The sequence below is a fragment of the Pollachius pollachius genome (genome assembly GCF_949987615.1).
Source record: "Pollachius pollachius genome assembly, chromosome: 13".
Classification (NCBI taxonomy): domain Eukaryota; kingdom Metazoa; phylum Chordata; class Actinopteri; order Gadiformes; family Gadidae; genus Pollachius; species Pollachius pollachius.
Window position 1 is genome coordinate 11,731,901 of NC_136946.1, and position 16,703 is coordinate 11,748,603.

At 46.3% G+C, this 16,703-nt stretch overlaps 1 protein-coding gene across 1 annotated transcript; it reads left to right on the forward strand.

The window, feature by feature from the left end:
- Nucleotides 1–100: 100 nt before the first annotated feature.
- On the forward strand, nt 101–13,405 carry LOC307084428 (SNF-related serine/threonine-protein kinase-like). The gene is made up of 8 exons (XM_079748803.1): nt 101–279; nt 2,343–2,572; nt 2,917–3,135; nt 4,487–4,733; nt 8,657–8,798; nt 9,706–9,918; nt 10,477–10,611; nt 10,748–13,405. Exons 2-8 carry the CDS (start codon nt 2,450–2,452, stop codon nt 12,030–12,032), a joined length of 2,364 nt encoding a protein of 787 aa, XP_079604929.1. The 5' UTR covers nt 101–279; nt 2,343–2,449; the 3' UTR covers nt 12,033–13,405.
- The last annotated feature ends 3,298 nt before the right edge of the window (nt 13,406–16,703 follow it).

Below are 16,703 nucleotides of genomic sequence, written 5' to 3' on the forward strand. Positions count from 1 at the left end.
CTCCTTGGATAGGTCTACGTGCTTCTGACGTCAGAGATGAGTTAGAACTATCCAAGTATGCGCAGTAAGGTGGACGACAGAGCCGGAGTTGCGAGATTGGAGGATATTAACGGATAGGATCCTGACAGTTTCTAGTTACGGACTACACTAAATAGATTTATACTGTATTGCATGTTCAATTGAGACACGCTGTACAACAGTCCATAGTGAAGCAATGATCTAAACGGGCAACGCAGAAGGAGAGGCGTTTGGCACCGATTCATAGAGCGCCTCATCCTGGTAAGCAGTATTTAATGGGATATTTATTGTTTCAAAACACATATTAGGCCTTTCATCTACAACGTAATTGTAGCAAGCTAGAATCCGTATTGTAGGCCTGTATAAATACAACGTAGGTTATTCTAGGCTCCACCACATGTTTCTTTAATGCGTTTCAAGGGAATGTTTGTGCGTCGACCCTTCTTGTGTTGTTATTGCTCCGGATGCCCAGAATGCGTCCGTTGTTGACAGCGGGTGTCCCATATGAGCAATAGAGCCTCTGCGCCCTGTTTTCATACTTATTTGTTGCCTGAATGGATAACATGTAGGCTATTCAAAACGCAATTTTAAAATGTGAACTGAAGAATGCAATTTGAAACAGAACTCCTCTGACTCGAAATGCATGTGCTCAAGCTTTTAATTACAGAGCTAAAGGTTAAAATATGTGTTTTGACTTGTCTTAGTCACAAATGAGACAATTGATGTGTGACGAAGAATCCAACATAAGCTATCTGTCAGAAAGGCCATGGTCATTTTCTCAGTTATCAATCTTAAGGGCCATTAAAGTCCACAGTAATCATATCTGCCTCCACCTCCCCCAATATATCTACCCGAGCAATCGAGTGCCATCTGTGTGCTTGGCCCTTTTTAATATAGCCCTGGGTGTGTTGAAGATGCCAGGCAACATGGACTTCACTCTTCCTCACCTGTCAATAAAAACACCTCCATCTTCTGGACGGCCTGCCCTAAGTACAGTTACACAACCAACCATCCCTCATGGTGTGTAGTTGATTGGAATGGTGTCACAAACAGAGATACCGTGAGGGCAAGGAGGGAAGGAGGGAGGGCTGGGGGGGGGGGGGGGGGGGGGGGACACGCCTATGCATCACTCAAATAGGTGCTCTGAATGGTACAATGCATACCAGACAAGGCTGATTAGATGACGGCTTGGCTAAGCTTGTTAGCCCGAAGACCTGCGACCTGATCCCACATTCTGGCTGAAACTGAACTCCAGGGATTCCTACAGGGAGGCCCACGTGGAGCTGAGCAGCAGGACATCCCCTTAAAGGGCTTTATGAGCTCAAGACAAGTGTTGAGCACAGTACAGAGTAGGCCTACAGGGTACTGTCTTGGCTAGTGCCTGTGTTATAAGAATGAAATGAATGAAAGCATGCAGAAAGTGTCCGAGAGGTAGAGAGTGAGAGAGAGAGGGATGGCAGGCTGCTATTAAAAGCCACATGAGTCACTCTTCTTCACAGGTACGCTGGCAGTCTCCGTCTCAGAAGCTCTTTCCCACAGAGCGTTTCTAAAAACCTTGATATTTTCAGAACACAAGAGCTATGAAGGCCAACTGCCATTCCCAGCCATTGTCATCATCATCATCACCATCCTAATAATCATCATCATCCTCAGGCCCAGAGACCCACCTTTTATATGTTTGGCCGTTTCTTTATGCTCGTGTGGAGTTTAAACTTGTAGGTGGATTGTGGGTTTGTGTCGGATGGTGGTTGTGGTCGATGGGTGCGTTCCCCGACCACGGCGGCGTTGATTGAATGCGTTGCACGCACACTCAGTGTTTTGAGGACCCGCCTCTTGGACACTCACCTGTCAGGAATGTTCTTGGAGAGCTTGTGTCTCTGCTGGATTCCAGTTTATACACGCATGGCCTCCTCGAAACGGAATGTCATGCCTGCCAGGCTAGAGGGGGTTGCTGAGGTGTGTGTGTGTGTGTTTTTTTTTTTTCGTTAACAAGGTTGCAAAGTTCACTGACTTCTAGCATCTGGTAAACTTTGCGTCAAGTGCCTACAAGTGGAATGAGTTTAGTCAACATATTCCTGGAAACAAGTCCTTTAAGTTTATTTTATAGATGTATTTTTACCTGGCTTTGCTGTTCCTTGTTTGACTGAGCTGGTTAGAAATTGAATACCTGTCTGGCATCAATGCGCTGGAAGAGATAAGGCATTAAGGAGGCCTGTTCGGCAGCTGCCTGCCTGTTCATTGTTTGAAAACCTCATGACACTAACAAAAGTAAATATCAAAGTAAATGTTATAAATGTAATTGTGGGAAATGTTTGTTGATCCAGTTACAACGTCCTGAATTCGACCTGTTGGATGAACATGGAGAACTGACCGGAGAGACACCAGCTCACTAGCGAGAGAGAGGCAACTTCTCTGCCCTACCTGCAGCCTCATGGCTGGTCTGAAACGTGGCCACGATGGGAAGATCGCCGGCCTCTACGACCTGGACAAGACCCTGGGCCGCGGGCACTTTGCTGTGGTCAAACTGGCCCGGCATGTCTTCACAGGGGAAAAGGTACACGACACACACACACACACACACACACACACACACACACACACACACACACACACACACACACACGCACACGAAAACCTTGAAATCACGAATAGAGCCTTGACATTCAATGCCTGATTAGGTTGAGAGGAAATGTGATTGCATGTGGTCAACAATTTGAGTCCTAGATGATATAACCTTTTTATAAATGCTAGAGTTTATAAACAGCACGACGTGTCTCATGATGTCTGGCCTTCCCGGGCAATGGGATAACAAGTGAGGGTGAAGATGATGAGGAAGGGCACTTGGTGAAAACGGGAGGTTCACTCCTCTTCCTCGTCCTCTTCCCCCCCCCCCCCCAGGTTGCCGTGAAGGTGATCGACAAGACCAAGCTGGACGCGGTGGCGCGGGGCCACCTGTTCCAGGAGGTACGCTGCATGAAGATGGTGCAGCACCCCAACGTGGTGCGTCTGTACGAGGTCATCGACACGGCCACCAAGCTCTACCTCATCCTGGAGCTGGCGGACGGCGGGGACATGTACGACTGCATCATGAAGCATGAGCACGGCCTCGGCGAGGAGGTGAGCCGTATATACAGTATATATATATACAGTATATATATATACAGTATATATATATACTGTATATATATATACTGTATATATATATATACAGTATATATATATACTGTATATATATATACTGTATATATATATATACAGTATATATATATACAGTATATATATATACAGTATGTCATGGTGGAAGAAATAATGTTAATTCAGAACAAAGTCTTAAGTAACTTAACATAAACCTAATTGTACCTTTATCATATTAATCCTAAACCATCTTTTTCAACATAGAATATTTTTTCATGAAGACATTTAAATTATGATTGTATGTGGTTTCGTCAACATAATTAGTAATCAACACAGGTGACCAATATTTGACTAATGACTCAGGGAAAACAAGTAGTAAATGAGGCTGGGGCAGTATCGGGACAATTAAACTGATAATTAAACTTAGCTACAAAGCTAGCTACTGTTCACTTACATAAAGAATCCAAAGTCTCCCGTGTATAAAACATTACAGGCTAGATTCGATTTTTATATTCAACTCGTATACAGTTATATTTTTTATTTTATTTTTATTTTTGTTATTTTCATATTCATTCTTTCTTTCATTCTTTTATCTTGCATTTCTGAATCAAAACACCACAATCAATTCCTATGCAATTTTAAATACATAAATTGCACAGCTTTGTTGAGTACTCGATTCTGATAAGCAGACCACTGCCATGAATAACAGACCGTTGCTATGGTTGCTATTTCCGAGCATAGAACCTAACCTTCAATTATCTTTGCAGAAGCAATTTTGAATTAAATTACATATATTTTTGGGTTCATATTCTGTGTCAAAGTATTGATTTCTTTAGTAAGTAGCCGGGTAATAATTTGAATTATGTACAGTGAGCCGGTAATTATTGTAAAATATACCCAACAGAGTAGGAGAGCAGGAGACTAAAGACCCTTCGGGGGTCCTGCGTCACCTTACACATGCTGTTTCTAACCTAAACAAATGGCAGTGCGACTTTATTTCAGATTTTAAAGGTGACATATTATACCACCAGGTGTGAGTGTGATTAGCCGTTACAAGCTGCTTTTCAAAATCTGCCAATTCTGACATCACAAGCGGGCGTGTCCACGTAGATGTATGCTGAATAGATCAGTTTACAAGCCTACCAAATGGACTTTAGCAAACATTGCTCATCTATCCAGCACACATCTAGGTGGACACTTGAGATGTCAGAAGAGGCCGATTTTCAAAACAGCTAATCAAACTCAAACCTGGAGGTATAATATGTCCCCTTTAATCTACTTTGATGAATAACCACACCCCCCATGCCCTCGTCCCATCGTCCTCCCCCTACAGTTGGCCAAGTGCTACTTCGCCCAGATCGTGCACGCCATCTCCTACTGCCACCGGCTGCGGGTGGTGCACCGCGACCTGAAGCCGGAGAACGTGGTGTTCTTCCAGAAGCAGGGCCTGGTCAAGCTCACCGACTTCGGCTTCAGCAACCGCTTCCGGCCCGGAGAGAACCTCAGCACCTCCTGCGGGTCGCTGGCCTACTCCGCCCCCGAGATCCTGCTGGGGGACGAGTACGACGCCCCCGCCGTCGGTGAGTCCTAGGGCTGCATGGAAAAAAATCACAACCAAGATTATCTTGGGAAATATTGAAATCGCGATTGTTTTATTTTTTTGGAGTTTGAAAGCATGATGCATTTATTCAGCATTTCTCTCCAAAAAAAAATAACGTTTTAACTGAGAACTTTGAAATTTCCCTTTCAAAATGATGCACAAAATGTTCAACAAGAAAATGTTTAAATCGAAAGGAATGTACAAACATGTATCCAGCTGTTCTTTGAATGATAAAATAAATAAACTAAGAAATTAATTCAACACGATTATATTAGTTTCGAGATCGTTTGACCCAAAAATCTAAATCGCAATCTAAATGCGATTAATTGCACAGCCTTAGCAGGTCCGGAGAGAGAGCGTGCGAGAGAGAGAGAGATGAATAATCAGCAGTGGCTTAGTTATTGATGTGTTTACCTTAAGCTCATATTGCCCGTCTATCAGTGTGCATGTGTGGTGTGCATTTGGGCTCTTAATTTATTATGTCAACCCTGTGTGTGTATGTACATGTTTGTGTCCTACTGCTCTACTGTGTGGAGTTCAGAGTCCAGGTTGTGTTCCTTCTATATGCCAGAGAACAGGACGTGGTGTCCTCTATAGCTGTATGACCTGTGCCAGTGTGTGGGCCTAGTGTATACACATCTCCTGAACCAGAGGGTAATGCTCAGCAAATCAGCTCTCTACGATTGGACGAGAGTTGTGAGAGCAACACAATGAAAAGGAAATGAGGTGATATTGACAAAAGCCATTCAGTCACCTAGCCATTGATGTTTTTTAAGATGGCATATTTATTTACTCATTTATTTGAAGAGGAGAGAGGAGTTTTAGCTTCTTCTTTTATCATGATCATTGAAGGCCACTGTTTGCCTGCATGTAATGAAATCTGATAGTGGGTCATCGTGAAATTGGTTTCTGTTATTTTCTCTCTGATGTGCTTTTATCTCATCTCTCATGTACAACTGTGTACTTTAAGATATTAAATAATATAGAGCTGGACTTATTTTAGCCATTAAATTATAAGCAACTCCACCATTCAATTTACTATTGAATTATATGAAACTATATCAGTGAATATACTAACAATTAGTCTATGTGTCTACCAGTTTAAATATCAAATGAAATGCAATCAGGCATGGATATTTGGGGGGGAGGTCGTGTTGGGGGTGCAGGTCTTGTGTTAGTGTGTGTGTGTGTGAAGGAGGGGCGGGGGTGTTGTCAGCTAGGGAACTGAGTGTGAGGGAAGGGGAAAATTGTGAGGGGGGAGAGAGAGAGAGGAGTGTTTTTCCATTTTTCCATTTGAGTGGATCTGCTGTGGCTATTTTCTGCTGTCTCCTCTCTGCTTCCTCTCATCTTCTCTTTGCAGAGCAGATGCGAGCGAGAGTGAAAAATCGGGCGAGTGGCCAAGCGAGAGAGAGATTATAGTGATTTATCAGCAATGCTATAGTTCCAGCCTGAACATAAACATCCACCACAGTGGATATGCGTGTGCACGTGCGTGCCCCTATCTAATCAATCAGTTGCCCTGACGGTACGTGGCCAGCTTTCTAAGACCACAGAGTCAGCAATCCCTTTGAAATCCCTACAAAAGATGCGCTTGACCCAGATTACGACCAAGAAATGTACAGTTTTGTGTCTCCCATTCATGGGTGCTTGCTTGTTCATTCATGCGGTGCTGGTCTTACGGTCATGTGCACTACATGACTTGCTGCCCGCACCGCTGTCTGTAATTAGGATGATGATGATGGGTTCATTAGCAAGGATTACCCATCCGACCAGAGAGTCATTAATCGGGCGCGAGCACGCCAGCGGACCGTTTGACGTTGAACGAGGCTCAGCACAGCAGCGAGGTCATCATAGAAAGCTATAAAGTTGGTAGGCCTTGGAACTGAGCCAGAAGGGAGGGGGGGCCAGGGATTATTGTGGTCGCCACGGTTAATCCTGGAGGAGGAGATTACAAATAGGGGGAGTATCGGTTCTGAAAGTGGGGACAGTTCTGGGGGATGCTGTTACAATCTGCTGCTAATGATGATCATGGTGATGAAGAGCTGAAAATTGCCTTTAAAATCTTTATTCAATGGACGAATAGCAGCAAGCGTATCGTGAAGTGTGTGCACATGAGTGTGTGCTTGCCTGGTGTGCGTGCGTGTAGGGTGTGTGAATGATTGCAGAAGTGAGGGACGTAAAACTAAAAGGGGTACTTTAGACGATTGCAGCTGTCGCCGCTAATGGCTAAGCCGTTTGCAGCAGGGAAACGGACTGCTTCGTATAAATAAACCCATCCAATAGCCAGTTGCTTGACCACCGGCCGCGAAGCAGTGATGGGGTTGGGGGGAGAGGGGATGGGGGATGGGGGGGAGACCAGCGGTGGGCTGGGACGGATAGGGAGGTTGCTAGGAAACGGCAGGGACTGCAGCAACACTTCTCACCTCCCCTGGCAGCAGCGAGCTGACGCACACTCTTTCACAGCCGTGGCGATAAATAGTCACCACCCACAATCCACCTGCATCCACGCCAGGCATCGCATCGCAGGCCAAGAGGCACGCTGGGTAGAGGACTGCTGAGCAGCCTCACCAGCGAAGACAATCAAAATCAAGTACACGCGCGAAGGCCAATCGACTAGACATGCAGAGTCCAGTCAGAATCAATTATACGTGCAAAGCAAAATCGACAATACCCGCACGTAGAATAATGAAAATCAACTGTATAAACATGGGAAAGATCACACGCAGCGATACACGCAGAAACCATTCAAAATCTACTGCGCACACAAAGAAAAATCAATCATCGGAACACAAAGATCTTTAAGAGTCATGTGGATGCTCACAGCATGAAGAAAATAAGGGAGGGAGGCCATAAAAGCGTACAATATTAATTTGTAAGGGCTATCTTGGACTTGAACCAGTTTGTTATCGGCGCGGTATGCCGTTCGCGTTGCACACCGTATGTGTGCTGGGTATTAATGCCGTCGGCAGACTAGCGTGGAATGTGGGTCAGTGGACCATATTACCGTCAAACACTGTTCTGCATGCCTGCAGGACTTTGCTGCTCTCTTCTAGCACCGCTTTGCAGAAGCCATAGATAGAACGGCTGTAGTGAGCAACTAGCAAGCGTATGAATCAATGACAGATGAACACGTTAACCCACTTCCTTGGTGTGTGTGTGTGTGTGTGTGTGTGTAGGAGAGAGAGTGTATGCACACGTGTGCATTTGTAGTGCCAGCTGGCAAGGAACAGCTTCAATGTTAGAGCAGATGTGGTTTGTGCATATTTATGGGAACAGCTCTTTGATCAAATATGAATCATGTTTAATTTGTCAATAGGATCAGAGAGCTTTTGTCTGTGTATGTGTGTGTGTGTGTGTGGGTGTATATATATATATATATATATACATACACACAATGTGCACTACCGTTCAAAAGCACAAGGGTTTTTTAATCATCAATTATCCCTTTAAAACAATGTGCTAATCAATGTACCACAGGAGTGATGGTTGCTGGAAATGGGCCTCTGTACACCTATATAGATATTCCATAATATATCTGCCGTTTCCACATTAACAATGTCTACACTGTATTTCGGCTTAATGTTATCTTCATTGAAAAAAAAAAAAAAAGTGCTTTTCTTTCAAAAATCTGGACATTTCAAAGTGACCCAAAACTTGTGTGTGTGTGTCACTAAACATAAAGGCAGACCGCCATGCTTGCTTGTCTCTACCAATCCTATCATCCCATATTTCAATCTGGCACTTTCTCTTTAGGAGATGTCTGTTGTGTTTACTACTACCATTCCTGACACTGTTAAAAATGCAATGCAAGCCTTATTCGCCTCTCTCCCTTGGTCTCTCTCTCTCTCTCTCTCTCTCTCTCTCTCTGTCTCTCTGTCTCTCTCTCTCTCTGGTCCTCTGCAGATATCTGGAGCCTAGGTGTTATTCTCTTCATGTTGGTGTGTGGTCACCCTCCCTTCCAGGAGACCAACGACAGTGAGACCCTCACCAAGATCATGGACTGCAAATACAGCGTCCCCGCACACGTCTCCAACGCATGCAGAGAGTAAGACATGTGCACGCTTACATGCACACACATCTCCGTACATGCATCCATACAAACGCCTTAGTACAATCAAACACATCCATCTCATCCGCACACACACGCAGGCACTCACTCACTCACTCATAGACACAAGTGTGTGTGTGTGTGTGTGTGTGTGAGCTGGAGGGAGAGAGCACTCTTCAGGCGCTGCATATTTCATGTTTAGAGACGAGTGAGGAACGAGTGGAGAGGGAGAGAGAGAAAGGTGGTTGAGGGACGAGAGCTTACCCCCCCCCCCCCCACCACGCCCTTCATCTCTCACATTGTCCTGCCTTCCAATCTGTTTTCCCAGAGATGCAGTGCGGTGTCTAGTGTAGTCTTATGCAGTCGTCCCCCGTCCCTCCACCATTATTAATCTTCCATGTTACCTTTCTGTTCAAAAAGCCTTCTGAAGCAAGCAGAGTCTTCTGCCGGGTTGCGTGGGGACATGAATACTTTAACAATGCATCCGCTTGTTCTTCCTTCTGCAAGGCGAGAGTTTCTGGGAATTACGTTGATTTCTTGTGAAAAGTCTTTACCGCTTCCCCCATCTACTGATTGAAAGTGGGGTGAAAATTACAGTTTAGAAAATAGAAGTCCTGCTATGGTGTGTGTGTGTGTGTGTGTGTGTTATTTATTTATTTTTTACTCAAGTCGTGGCTTCAACTACTCGGTGGTGCTAATTAGCAGACTGTAGACTCAAAATGCAGGGCAGTACTTTTACAGTGGAACTTTGCTGAAGTAAAAATATGCTTACATCATCCGTACACATTCTGTCCAGCCTTGAGTTTAAGTTCATTTCATGGATAGTTCTGAAAGCTGTGGATCCAAACAGTGGATCAGTAGAACCGCGCCGGCTCACCCCGCTGACAACCGTCTCTTGTTCCAGTCTCATAGGCCAAATGCTGCAGAGGGACCCCAAGAACCGCACCTCACTGGAGCTCATCGAAGAACACGAGTGGCTGCAGGGCGTCGACCCCTCTCCCGCCACCAAGCTAGCCACGCCCCTTGTGTCCCACCGCAGCCTATCAGAGGAGGAACACGGCTGCATCGTCCAGCGGCTGGTGCTGGGGGGCATCGCCGACCGAGACGACATTACTGAGTACGCGTCTCCCACTCGCCGTCTTCACGGTTCAACCAAAGTTTCTGGGCCTTTTGTACTAGAACTGATGATCAACATTTGGACGTCGGTAGCCAACACTTTCAAACTCCACATGATTAAATGTGTCCACTGCTACAGCCACTTTGTACTTATCACTACCACCGACTGACATTAACTACTTACCACTGATCCTTTCTAATTTCATAACAACGTCATAACCAAAGTCCACTACTGTCACTGCAGGCGAAAAGCCCAATGTTTGTTCCATGACAACAAACACCAAACTATTTAGCAAATCCTTCTCATCTGGCTGGAAAAGCGCCATTCTGTGCTAGCACAGCTGGTGGCGTGTCTAACTGATTGCCGTCATCTGTGTAATTGCCGTCAGTCGCCAGTTGGCATGGGCTATTCCTAGATGGTGCCTCGTCGAACTAGACAGCCAGCCTGTCAGCTCGTTTTGAGCGGATCTCCTTGATGCCTTGGATGAGGGGTTGTCTTTTAACGGTGGTTTTGCGTGTTTTGGAACGAGACGCTCACCTCTTGCTCACGGTGTCTCAGGGCGCTGGAGGCCAACCGGTACAACCACATCACGGCTACCTACTTCCTGCTGGCCGAGAGGGTTCTGAGGGAGAGGCAGGAGAAGGAGAACCACAGCCAGATTCGCTCTGCCAGCCCCAGCAAGGCTCAGTTCAGGTATGGGGCTCACCGACCTTGACCTTTGACATTGTCCTTCAGGGGATTCGCCTGAAGGACATTTTTCAAGGAAGTTTTCCGAAATGGACGATTTGAGTCACTGATCTGCCGTTCCCTATGTTCAACCCCTCCGCAGGCAGTCGTGGCCCACCAGGGTGGACGTGCACCAGGACATGACGGACGGCCTGGGAGGCCCCGCCATCTCTCACCCCGGGGGTCCCCAGTCCCCCGCCCGCAGCGCAGAGAGCCTCCACAGAGGACCCAGGCCCAAGACGGCCCTGCTGGACCTCAGCCAGAGGAAGGACATGGCCGCCCTGCTGCAGCCCATGTCCCAGAGCCACCAGAGGGTCCTCCGGCCGCTGGCTGTGCCCCAGCCCAACCCTCTGAGGCTCGGCCCGCCAGGGCACCACGCCAAGACCAGGAGCCCCAGCCTCCTGAGCGTGGAGGAGGACGAGGAGGAGGGGGGCGAGCCCAAGCCACTCCCCTTCCAGGTGGTGCTTCGCCCCAAGGTGGGGTCCTCTTCGCGCTCTCCGGCCAACAGGCTGACGTGTCGCATGAGCGCCCCGATCCTCAACCAGATCCACGAGGAGATCAGCGACGTGGAAGAGGACGAGGGCGAAGAGGCCGACGAGGCAGAGAAGAGGAGGGTGACCCTGCGTGGGCTCGCCGCACCCAGGAACCTGAACCTGACCTCCAGGCTCTCGGCTCCGCCCTGCGCTACCCTGTCCCCCGATCGCTTCACCGGAACGACGCCGGGGTCCTTGGCGACGCCCAGCTCGGAGACCTCTGAGGACGACACGCAAGACGACTCCTGCGAGGCGCGACCCCACGGCGGGATGGCGCCGACGCTCTCCTTCGGCGGGGGCGAACGAGAGCCCATCGTCCGAGCTCAAGGGCGGGAGGAACGGGGCACCAATGAGCCCGCCAGCCCCCCCAATGGCGGGGGTCCAGGGGACGCTCGGGGCAGGGGTTCGGCCAAAGCCCCCAGCGGCCTGGTGGAGAGCCTGAAGCTCATGAGTCTGTGCCTCAGCTCGCAGTTCCACAATCTGACGGGGGGCGGCGACAGGAGTGAGGCGGCGGACCACCGGCCGGAGCGGCCCGTGTGGAGGATGTGCATGGGCGGCTCCACCGGCAGCCTGGACAAGGTGTCCCTGCTGGGGGGGCCCACGCCCAGGGTGACCCTCCACCGGTCCACCCCTCTGGGGGACTCGTTCCTGGGGGACCCCCTGCTGGATGGGTCCTGCTCGGGCAACCTGAGGCTGAGCGAGCTGGACCTGGCCAGGGAGAACCATCGGAACCTGAAGAACCGGGTGATGCAGATGCCGCTGAGCGACAAGACTCTGTCCGTGAACATCCAGAGGAGCCCCAAGGAGGGCCTGCTCTTCCCTCCCACGCCCCACAGCTGCTGCCAGGTCATCTGAAGGCCTGTGGACCCCACCGCACCTCACCCCCACCCCACCTGCCTGGCTGCTACCCCCTCCACCCAACACCAACCCCAGGACTCCGATCCCTCTCTCCTCTACCTCACCCCACTCTCTTCTACCTCACCCCCTGTCTTACTCCTTTTCCCGCCACTTTCTTTCATCCCTTCTCCCCCTCATCCCTCTGTCCTCCGCCCTCTCTCATCTCCCTGCTACCCTCAGAACTATCACAGTCAACGCCCTTACCACCCCCCTCCCCTCCCCCACCACCCCCATTCCCCTTTCACCCGATGGTGGGTGAGGAAACGCAATTCACCTTCTTAAACACTATATTAGAGTACAGTCAGTGTTTGCGTGTCATGCACTCACTGCACAACCTATTTAAGCATCTTGTGTGAGGATATCAGGGGAAAATACATAACACTAGGAGCAAGAAGACCGGATAAGAGACAATGGCTTGCTGAACCACATTGGCACCACAATCCCCCTGGGGCGCAACAGGAACCGGGGAGGGAGGGGAACCATGGTTTCCTCAGTCCCGAGTGACCATGAAAAGAGTGACCAGCACACGTCTATTGACTGACTGCTCTGTGGACATGTGTCAGACTTTACACACACGCCAAGCAACCGGCGTCTATAGGTAATGCACATCGGAACATGTAAGGTAGACGGGCGTTAAATCAGGGTTTTTAAAGTTGTGTCTTTGGCCCTGGCTATAGGAGAGAGTGAGAGTGGAAGAGAAGAGAGAGAGAGAGAGCAGTGTTATTTCATGTCGATCACTCGTATGTCTTGAGGTCTTTACTTTTTTTGCACACTCCGGCCTTTACAACCATGCATATCTGCCTGTACACACAGGCACACACACACACACACACACACACACACACACACACACACACACACACACACACACACACACACACACACAAGATGTTTACACATAGGGTTTTATTTTTATTATTCATGTGAAACCTATTTTTTTAATAAATATTTTAGGCAGTTGTCTTTTTTTAAATAATTATGGCTGACTGATTTGCATATGACTTCTTTAGTTTTTTCAGATGGCAGGAATTAGCACCCAACAGAGAGAGACTCTGGCACTTACTTTGAAGTCTGGCCCTGTTGTTGTGTTTGTCTACTTCAAATGGGCTCTGTAGTCTCAGACAGCAAACACATAGTCACTTTGATCAAAGGTCTCTGTGTCTCCACTACACTAAGGCAGTGTTTTGTACATATTGTGAATATCCAAAGACCTTTTAGGGTTATTATTCACTGGCGTAAATATAGTAATAGTTAATAGCAATCAGACTTTTAGAACCCTCTAGAAGGCTGCTGGATGTGCTTTTCATTGTTTAAGAGCCAAACGCAACAGAAAAGGGGATTTATAAACGAATGGAATTGGTGAGTTGAACATTATGGATGGAGAGATGGCAAGAGACATTTTATTTATTTATTCATAGGGGATAAAACAAACGAATATTTTTGAAAATATATATTTTAACTATGTTGAATTATATTGAGGTGGCTAAAATCTATGGATTATAAAGATAGTATATTTAGATTTGTTTCGTTTTTTCAATTCATTTATTTATTCATTTATTTAAAAATGGACACTAACGGAACAGGGAGGCCAGTGCAGTATGCACTGTTGAAGGTCGGCTTGCTAATCACACAATCCCGTACCCAAATACGCCACTAGAGAGAGTTATCTAGCTGCTAATATTAGCATTGGGTCAGAACCAAAAAATCGCGCATGTCCTCTAGCTTTCAAGGACTAGCCACTTGTTGTGTAGCATATTCAAGGACCTATAAAAAGAAACAGAAACCAACCAAACAAAATCGTGTGTGAATAGATATTTGACTTAAGTGGTATGTTTACCTTGACAGTGCATGTTTTTTGCTGTTGCAACTTCAACGTCATACAGAGGTCAACCCACCTATAGCGTATCTATCCAACATAAGCTGATGTGTCACCTCACTGTACCGTATCCGCACACAGCAATACCAACGACGGAAAAACGTACCAACAAACATGGGTGTGCCATAAAATTGGTTTTGAACATATTGTACTGTAAGAAATATGAGATATATAATACATGTATATTGAAATAAAAATCATGTGAACGGAATAGGACACGTTTTATTTTTATTCCATATGTCATTGGGGTGAATTTATTTTAAAAAACTTATAACTTAATACAAACAAACCATCAAACCTATTGGGGTGGTAGTCAAGTAAGTTGTTTGACCCTCCCGGCTAATAGGTAATGTTGTAGGCTATAGGTTATGTTGAATATTACTCCTTCCCACTCCTTAAGGATCTTAAAATCCACTGTTAATCAGATATATTAAAGCTAGGGTAGGCATTTTTGATGGAAGCATTCTTTTTCATATTTGTACGTATTTGCATATTTGTATTTGTATTATTTCTACGTCCAACAGCAATCCATAAATGAAATACTCAGACAAAAAATAAAAACATCTGGTGTCTCCGGCTGCTGTGGTAGCCGTAATAAGCCATCCAATCATTTTGCACAGCTAGTTCTGTGCTGTGGGGGAGTGGCTTAGTAGGGAGTTCTCAAGGAAGGGCTGTACTGTTAAGATTCAACACAGGCAACACAGGTGTCCCAAAACCCTACAGGGTCAATCTATACTACAAATCACACTTTATAGATATATAAATGATTGTTCTATATGGTAAACAACAGTTGAGCCCCAGACCACACTCTCACAAGGTCAGCTCAGACGATGGTCATGTTATCACAGTCATGTTTTAAACTGGATGTCATTAAATGTGTTGTTTAAAAGGGCAAAGAGGACAATTTTACAATTCAGGGCCAAAATAGAGAGATGTGAGTCGTACTGGAATATTAATTAATGGTGCATGTTTGTGAAGTTATTTATGTGAATGGTTTTAAAGTCATGGTGTTGAGAGCAGGATTCTCTGGCACATATGTGTTCCTGATCCTTGACAGCCAGACTGAATCACACCAGACCATATGAGGTTCGCCATGGAGGGATGGACCTGAATCCACGCACGCACAGGTACAAGCATACATACACACACACACATGTACACATAGACACACACAAATATGTAAATGTATGCAGGACACTGAGACAGGTGCATGATAAAGATCAAATCCTCTTATCCTTTGTATCCTATCACAAATCCTCTCCCTCTCTCTCTCTCTCTCTCTCTCTCTCTCCCCCTCCCTCCAATACATTATTGTGGTATCGGGATCAGGCATTGCATGAATACTAATCAAGTGTCAATGTGAATAAACAAAGCTTCATGCTGTGTGGCGTGTTGTTGTTTGGGGCATCAGGAGACCCAGCCGGCCCTACGTCTCTCGCTGCTGCTAATCAGACCCGAGATGAGCTGCTGATGAGGGCTGGCCGGCTGCCAGAGGCCCGGTGATGGAGTCAGTGATGCAGGTCCCGAAATAACACAAAGCAACTCATCACCTCGAAGCGCTCATTCACACGCCCCCTGCTCACATGTGAGGTAAAGAGACATAGAGATGGGGAGAGAGATAGGGAGATAGACAGAGTGAGACACTCATAAAGCTAATGGCAAAGAGAGAACCGATGAGTGACAGAGAGAGATATAGAGACCGAGATAGAGAGCAAAGGGAAACCGTGGGGCATAGACAGAATGGTCGTGTGTGTTCAGACTGGCAGACAGGTCGATTGTGTGTTAAATGTGTTTTTATTGTCACTGGCAGCCTGGAAAAGGCAGGAGGCTACCGTGGGGGTTGAACAGAAGTGTATAGGAAAGGAGGATGTTTCTGATTAAAAGACATTTCAACACAGTAAACAGAGTAGTTAGATGGCAGGGCAACACACACACACAAAAACGCACAAAAACACACAATGAGCCACACTTCATGTGGGAATCAAAAACAGATTGTTAGTGGATGACAACAAAAGGCAGACACATCTTATAGACCAGCCAGATATTTCTCACAAGGCTAAATATAAAGGCAGCCAAGAGAGAGAGGGATGGCTTGTTTGCTTTATCTTTGGTCTGGAAAAACAATCTCAATGAATATAATAGGATCAAGGCGTGCATGAATGTATTGCAGAGAAACTCAAACAGAACATACCATTCATATGAAAGCATTTATTCCTTCCCCGAATATGATGGAAGGAATAACATTTTGGTTTTGATATATTTAAATCATACAATATAATATGACACATTTATGTTAGTTGAAGGGCTTTGGAATGGCTGGGTGTCTTGACACATGAAAATCAATAAGTATTTTTCTGTTCAGGTTGTATTTGTTCAATTTGAGTTTTGAACTGCGTGGAAAAGTTTGTTTCAAAAAACATTTCCTTTTTGATTAAAAAGAGAAATCTGTGTTTGGGAAACATATTGGATGTCACAGATTGGTACATCAAGAAAAAAGGTTAATCTTCTCGAAAAACTGTCTGAAAGCTTCTGAAATACGAGCTGTGGAGTCACAGTAAGTGGTTAGAGAATGAGCTGATTTTGGTTATACTTTCTTCTTTGTGTCCCCTGTTTAGATACTGCTGCTCCCCAAAGCCCATGAACCCTTTCCACAGGTCGTCAATTGTGGGGTAAATATTCATATTTGTGGCCGACCAATCAGCTGTCAGCCTTTTCCGACCTGTATCCAGTGACATCCTTATCCCTCACCAGAT